Genomic DNA, 7137 nt, shown 5'->3' on the forward strand with positions numbered 1-7137 from the left:
AAATGGAACAGATACAAATAAAACACACACACATAGATGTTCACATATGTTTAAGATGTGAGTAAAAGGAGTAAAAAAAAAATGATGATAGGGACAGCGAGACAGTGGTGAGGTGTACAGTAGGAATAACGGATGGTTTCAAAGCGGGGTTGGGATTACATCAGGGATCAGCTCTGAGCACCTTCCTGTTTGCAGTGGGGATGCACTGCTTTATAAGTACCAGCCCATTTACCAAGTCAGTACAAGCAACACAGTTCCCCTCCTACAGGGCAGGATGATGTCTTTGCAGTCAGTTTGTCACTTCGTTATTTACTTTATGTGCGTAATCAGAGTGTGGTTTGTGTTAAAAGCGTAGGTGGGGGGTATGTTTTTGTTTTTACCATGTAAATCCCCTATCCCCCACAGCAAACTGAGTCCTGCACGTAAAAACAAAATAAGAGTAATAGTCACAAACACGAGTGCTGAAGTCCTCTGTCAAAGTCATAATGAAATCACGTCAAACGGAAATGCAGTGTCATCCAAGTCATCCTGTCCATCACGCTGATGTAAACAGACACTATAGAAAAAACTAATACGGAATTCACCCAGTCAGTATGGCCTGCTTTCTCCATTCATGAGATAAAAGCTACAAGTCTGCTTCAAGAAGATCAGTTTTCTCCACCTACAGGGTCCTCTGATCAGCTTATACAGAAGCCATACAGCTGTGCATCAGAAGCGGTCTCTGGTAAGTTTCCCATCAGACTATTATTGTTACAATTTACATTACAGTTGTAACTACAGTTCTCTGCTTTGGCTGCCATTACCTGTTAGAAAATGCAAGGACTTTTCATAATATTGAACAGCTTTATTGTTTCCTAAAAACAGAGATCAAGACAAGTGACTGCAGCAAAGAGGTCAGTCTCAATCCCATCACAGAGGAAGAACCCACCCTGTGTTATGTAAGATTTATTTCCTTATTTATTTCAAAGAAAGACATGATCAAAACATTTTACATTTATAATTTTGATGCAGTTGGAAAAGCAAGTTTATGAAAGTAAGCCAGGTGAAAAATATGGGCTCAAGTTTGAGTTTTTTTTCTTTTCTCCACCCAGATTTGAGACAACAGAAGGGGAAGTCTGCAGCCACTGGAAACAAGACTGGGTATATGAAAAGATCAAGGAGCTAGAGTGAGTATGCCTCCTTATCTCAGCCTGTTTCCTGTTTCGAGAAGTTATTGGTTTCTTTGGATATAATGTTGCCTAAGTATACCACAAGCTTGTTTTAACCATTATCCACTGTATGTGTGTTTTACAGGCACGCACGCAGAGGAGTAAGACTGCTCTCAACTCCAGCTCACAGAGAGCATCCTTCTTTATTACGAATAGAAAGGACTACAGACATTTGTTTTAATTTGAAATACTTTTAAATGCTTTCTAATTTCATCTCTATTGTATATTTGTAACCAGGGATGTTTATTTTTTCTGTTTTGCCTTTTTAATTTAAATTTCCGCTTATGGTATGTGCTTGCTCTTTTCAAACACACCGTATATCTCCATGACAAGAGTAATACAGCTGAGACTTTTATGGTGTTTTTCATAAATGAAATGACTGATCCCATCATGTATCCACAGTCTTGTTGTTATCTGATTTTCTTTGCTCGGTTACAACTCCCTTACTTGACTTCACTGAACACATCCATAAAACAGAGAAGTGATGCTTTGAGAACACACCAAACCCAACATTTGAATGCAATACTAGCTGTTACACTGCTGATGGAAGAAGTAAGCAATTTGACATCATTCTTCCCTTCTGAACCACTTATCAGCCATCTTCTTAGGATGTCAGTGACTTTCTTGAGGTTATTCCAAAGCATTTAAGCCTGGGCTCTGTCAGATCTCTCAAAGTGTTGTTCTGTAGTGGATTAACTTCAGTCTTTACAGTCATTCTCCTACTGCGAACTTCTAGTGAGCTTCTGGCAAAAGAAACCACAAAGCATGATGCTTCCTCCTTTTCATGTTGCTGTGTGTCTTCCCATGTCTCATTTTTGTCAATCTACTAAAAACAGGTGAGTGCTGTTGTGCGCCTGAAGCATGCAAGCTTTCTTCTTCTTCTTCTTTTTAGCTTCATGGTGTATATGCAACCCTGAATTAGTATTTATGTGAGGTGGATATTTGAAGAGACATTAAACAAGTCAAATTATTCCTTTAAATCGCTCTTATTCTAATTGCCTTTTTTAGCTCATAGCAAAGTAACTTTAAGACATGACTAATAACAACTGGTTTAATGAAATTGTGGATATAAACTCCTCTGACTTCTCTCTGTTTGTGAGGCATAGACCTTGAAAAAGAGAAGAGCCTTGATTTTTTGTAAATAGAGCATTTCAAAAAATGTTCATGTCCTTGTAGCCAGACTATCAAAATCTCATGACGCAGCAGACAATGGTGTTATTCTCAGATTCATTCTGCCCTCTAGTGGGTGCTTTAAGTGACTGCAGTGCATATTCAGTCAAAGGAGTGTGTCACCTTGCATGACTGGTACACCAACCTCTTGGGGTGTTAATCTGAAATAGCACAGGAAACTGCCTCCCTAACAGCCATGTCATACATTTACATGAGCTCAGAGATCAGTATTGCTCATCAAGTTTTCACCATCCAACGCTTAAGTACAAGTGCTTAAAGTGTTCCTAACTTAACTCATTAATTGATTGGAAAATATTCTCTAAATGAATGGTTGGGTTACCTGAAATATTTTGTGAAACTGGTTAACAAGTTCTAAAGTCACTCAAATAACTTTAAAATCCATTCAGTGAAAGTGACATGGCAGATTTTAGCTGCAATTTGACTAAAGAAATGTAGACAACAGCGTTACATTACCCTGAAATAAATTCATTTACTTGTCTGAAATGCAATATATGTATATTTTACCTCATTCATTTGTTTACGCAGCAGATTTGTTGCAGTGAATGAAACAAAACAGATGTTATTGTAAAAATTTATTGAGAGAATGAACAAATAATCAACAACATTTGTCTCAAATCTGTTCTTAATACAGTCTTAATACAGGAGTACTGAATTTAGACTTGAGGCTGAAGAAGTTAAGAGCGAAAAGTAAAGCAAAGGCATTACACATTTTTTCAGTTTTTCAAGGGACAGTGCCCTCAGCATTAACTTGATTATAAATGCTTGAGTATCTTTATAACAAATGTATAGGCACACTGGCTAATTCTGCATGGCGATTTCTTTACATCGAGCTGTCTAAGGTGACACCTGGTTTTTGCTAATAAGCAGTGAAAGCCTCTGTTGCAGTGAGGTCAGATCCACTTCCATCACGACCTGAAGCGTTTCCAGTTTTCTTCACTGAGCCACCCTTGGACATGTTCTTCAGTTTTGCGCTAAAAAAATAAGTAGTTCTTAATGTGAAATGCCAAAAACAAACCTTTTTATGCTTTTACAGATCTTCAGGTGAGCATCTAAACAGCCCCTATTTGACATTTTAAAGTGAGTAAGCATGTCATACCTGAGTTGTTCAAGGAGTTTTTTCACCCATTCAGCTTTCGGATTGGCACACATCTGCCTGTTTGCAACCGTGTAGAAACTATAACAGCGAGACACATCATTAGAGTAACACAGAGTATCATAGTACTAGTAAGTGTATTCATTTATGCGGCATGTATATGTGTTGGTATATGATAAATAATATCATATGCCAGAGTCTCTGCTTCAATAATTTAATAACTCAATTTAAGGATTTTAGGTTTTATAATATAAATATAATATGAATCAAAAGTGGTTAAGTTTTGTTGGATTAGACTGATTCAGAACAACCTCAACTTTAATTAAATTTTGATTTATGATTTAACAACATTAAAATGTTAAAAATAAAAGTCTTATTTTTATTCCACAAAAATCTGCAGAAATAACTTTAATACGTCTCGCCACAAAAAACTACCAATGTATTTGGAATATTTTGGAATAGATCCAATCCACCCCGTTAGTCCCCACCAATCCACTTGCAAATGTTTGGCAATGTTTGCTATGATTGTTCTAGTCAAGTATTATAATGAGTAATTTAGAGGTTGCAGGCAAAGTTGGATGGTTTAGAAGAGTCTTACATGATCGCCTCGATGCGACAGTTTTCCCAGTTACGTTGTTCTCTGTATCCCTTGATGCGATTGAAGGACACGGGCGTCTTACTGTAGCTGGTACAGCAGGATGTACGGGCACCTAATGCACACACAGACACAGATGCAAAGGCACCAGATCATTAACATGTCATCTTTGAGTCGTTATGTCATATTGTCATTATTAACTGACCAAAAGTTAAATGCAACAAAATAAACTTACATTCAGCTGGAGCTGGACAAAGTATCCCCAGTATGAAGCAGAGGAGAAGGGCCGTCAGGGTGATCGTACCTCTCGGAGCCATGTTGACAGTGCAAAAAGGGTGGCCGGGGACTCACTGAATACATGGTCTCTGCACATATATATATACTTTTTCCACTACTGATGTTTTTGCATCTTGTGGCTCCTAAATTGAGGACAGGAAGCCCACTGTTGCATCATGCTGCAACTTTGCATCTTCATTACCAATTTAGGCATGTACCATGCTATTACGCAACACTAGGATTTGTTTATGTGGGATGATATGGGCCTGGTGCTCTGATGCAGTTAGTTCATATATCTCCTTTGGCTCTAATATGGATTTATACTTTCTGCATATGCATGTTATACTTTCTTTCTGAACAGTTGTGCAGTGAAGTTCTCCATATATGGCACAGCAGATTTGAATTGTTATATAGCTTAGCTTTACTTTGATTTCTCTTGATTTCATGGCTGCATCTTCATGTGTAAGTGCATATGGCCACATGGCTACATGCGAATGCACGTGACACTCACATGCGATATTCCCATAGCGTGTTGTAGTCCTACCAAAACATGACTGCCATAGCCTTTGTCGTACAGTAGTTTCACATTGTAGCTTGAAGCGGTTGTCTATCTTGGGTTTTTGATGTTATCAGCAATCTTGGGATTGTTTTGTGGTGAAAACTCAAAGTGTATGTGAAGGTTGTCAAACTTCCCCGCCCCCTTCCCCTGGTTCTGGTTAGCATGACCTATTTAGTCTGCAGAAAGCTGACAATTTCAGATCTCGCTCAGCTGACCTAGATAGGTGCAACAGCTTCAAGTTGTAGCACATACAATAAGTATACAAAAACAGCATAAACAGGTTGTTTACATGTACGTGTAAAAATAAACAGCTCCATTACAGTAAAATACTGATATCTACAGTATTTTATTTAGGGACAAATATGAATGTTTTGCAATCAACATGAGTTTATTTGCACCACATACTCCACGTGATTGGCCTTTATCAGTGGGAAATCAGAAGTGTGAAGGCCAGCCACACATTTATATCCAGTGCAGTTGATAGGAATCTGTGGCCTTGCTCAAGGACACTTCAGAAGCATAAATGCTTGTTGACACAGAATCTATAGAGAGGACCGCTACTTGAGTAAGTCTTCAGAGTGTCACTGAGTCAACTGTCAGCTGTTTGATTAACTCATGTGCTCTTGCCAGAGGCTGGTTTTTCATGTCCATCATCATGGAGTAATTATGAAAACGAGTCATTTTCATGGTAACCATTTTCTTTCCCCTGAAATTTATGTGTCTTAGAGCATAAAGTAATTCAGTAATTCGAGAACAAAATGCCTAAAATGTATTAATTTTCATTGTTGTTTATGCATGCTGATAGCTTTTATAAGGAGTCTGATGAGACAGATGAGAAGTCATCTGAAGCCTGAAGTTGTGATCCTAAATTAATTCTGACTCTTGTTGTCAGCTTTGTGTCATTATGACTTGCACAGCTCCTGCCCTTCTTGAAACCTTTGCTGTCCTCCTACTTGGCAGGCTGACCCACACATCTAATTTAAAGCATCACACATGCACGGACCACGCTTGCTGGTGTCCTCCAGCAGTTTTTGCTTCCTTCTTTTATCCCTTTATCCATAGGGGGCACTGTGGTCATGGCCCGTTGATGGATGCCCAGCAAGATTTAATAAATAGAAATAAAGCAAATCTAGCCACTTTTTTTCTAGCCACGGCAGTACAATTGTTTTTCATACCACCAACAAGAATTGCCCTGTATTTGTAAAATTCTAATTGTTTGTTTTATTTTTTCTTTTCTCTTTTTATATAAAACATGTTGTGGGGCAAGCGACTTTTCTCAGCAAATTTTTATTTGTGTCATTGAGTAAAAGAAATGAAGAAACTCTCACGGTACCAAAAGAAAGCGTGTGGGAGTCACCTACATATCAAAATCAAAATGAGTCAGGTTCAAATCAACACAAGAATTAAGGTAACTCATTAACATCCCACCTCCTATTTTAACCTCTCTGTTTCTACACATGTAGGCGTTTGCGTGTGAAATGTGCAGCACGCACTGATAAAGGGAAAGGTGGCATGATTAACTCAGCAACGTCTGGTTTAACAGCCTAATCCCTGCTAATCCGACATAAAACACAGCCTCTTGCCGTCCTGTCTCCTTCACTTAAAGAAAAACAAACACCTTCCTGTGAGGTTACAGCCGCACTGCGTCTTTATTACAGAAAATTTACTCATCGTTTTTAAGGACCCAGTCAGCTGTTTGCCTGAAATCACTCTAATAGTCTTTCATCTATAAATTTATATTTTATTTTATTTTTACACATTATCGAGAAAAGTAACCAGTTAATGCAGAAATGCCAGGATGATGATTATTATTTAAGCCTAAAAAGATCCAGATGAATGTTACACCTTGAAATAGTTTTCTTGCTTGAAAATATTAACTACTATATTTCATTGTATTGAAGTAGAGTTGTGTTTTGGCGCCATGCAAACTATTAGTCCACCTCTAACTGGTTGTTGCTTTTTAACAGCTCTTACTATCTGCCTCCACCTTCTAAATACTCCAATAAATCCTTGATAGGCAGTGCATACAACTGTATGCCATTGCACAGGTAGTACAGAGTGTTTCTCACTGAAAATGCTTGCTTTATGTGACTTGAAGCATTGTTTCTGCAGCTACAGTGAACAGAAAAAGTGACACTAGCACATAATTCAAACAACACTGTGTCACAGAGAGGATTTAGCAATTTCCTTGTGGGCGGATCACTGTAAATACCAT

The 7137-nt window shown here is 38.2% G+C and overlaps 1 protein-coding gene and 1 long non-coding RNA gene across 2 annotated transcripts; one reads left to right on the forward strand and one right to left on the reverse strand.

Moving 5' to 3' along the window:
• The first annotated feature begins 663 nt into the window (after positions 1-663).
• On the forward strand, positions 664-1646 carry LOC102206510 (uncharacterized). Its single transcript, XR_311414.1, has 4 exons — positions 664-724; positions 865-938; positions 1092-1166; positions 1294-1646. It is a non-coding gene; the product is annotated as an uncharacterized LOC102206510 (long non-coding RNA).
• A 1312-nt stretch (positions 1647-2958) lies between these two features.
• Positions 2959-4453, reverse strand: LOC102206710 (C-C motif chemokine 20-like). The gene is made up of 4 exons (XM_005721116.1): positions 4323-4453; positions 4091-4202; positions 3496-3573; positions 2959-3370 (listed from the first exon to the last, which is right to left on the reverse strand). The coding sequence occupies exons 1-4, from the start codon at positions 4402-4404 to the stop codon at positions 3256-3258; spliced, it is 387 nt and encodes a 128-aa protein (XP_005721173.1). The 5' UTR covers positions 4405-4453; the 3' UTR covers positions 2959-3255.
• Positions 4454-7137: the final 2684 nt, after the last annotated feature.

Source organism: Pundamilia nyererei, unplaced genomic scaffold (assembly GCF_000239375.1).
Source record: "Pundamilia nyererei isolate P.nyererei 1_Seehausen unplaced genomic scaffold, PunNye1.0 scaffold00004, whole genome shotgun sequence".
NCBI lineage: Eukaryota > Metazoa > Chordata > Actinopteri > Cichliformes > Cichlidae > Pundamilia > Pundamilia nyererei.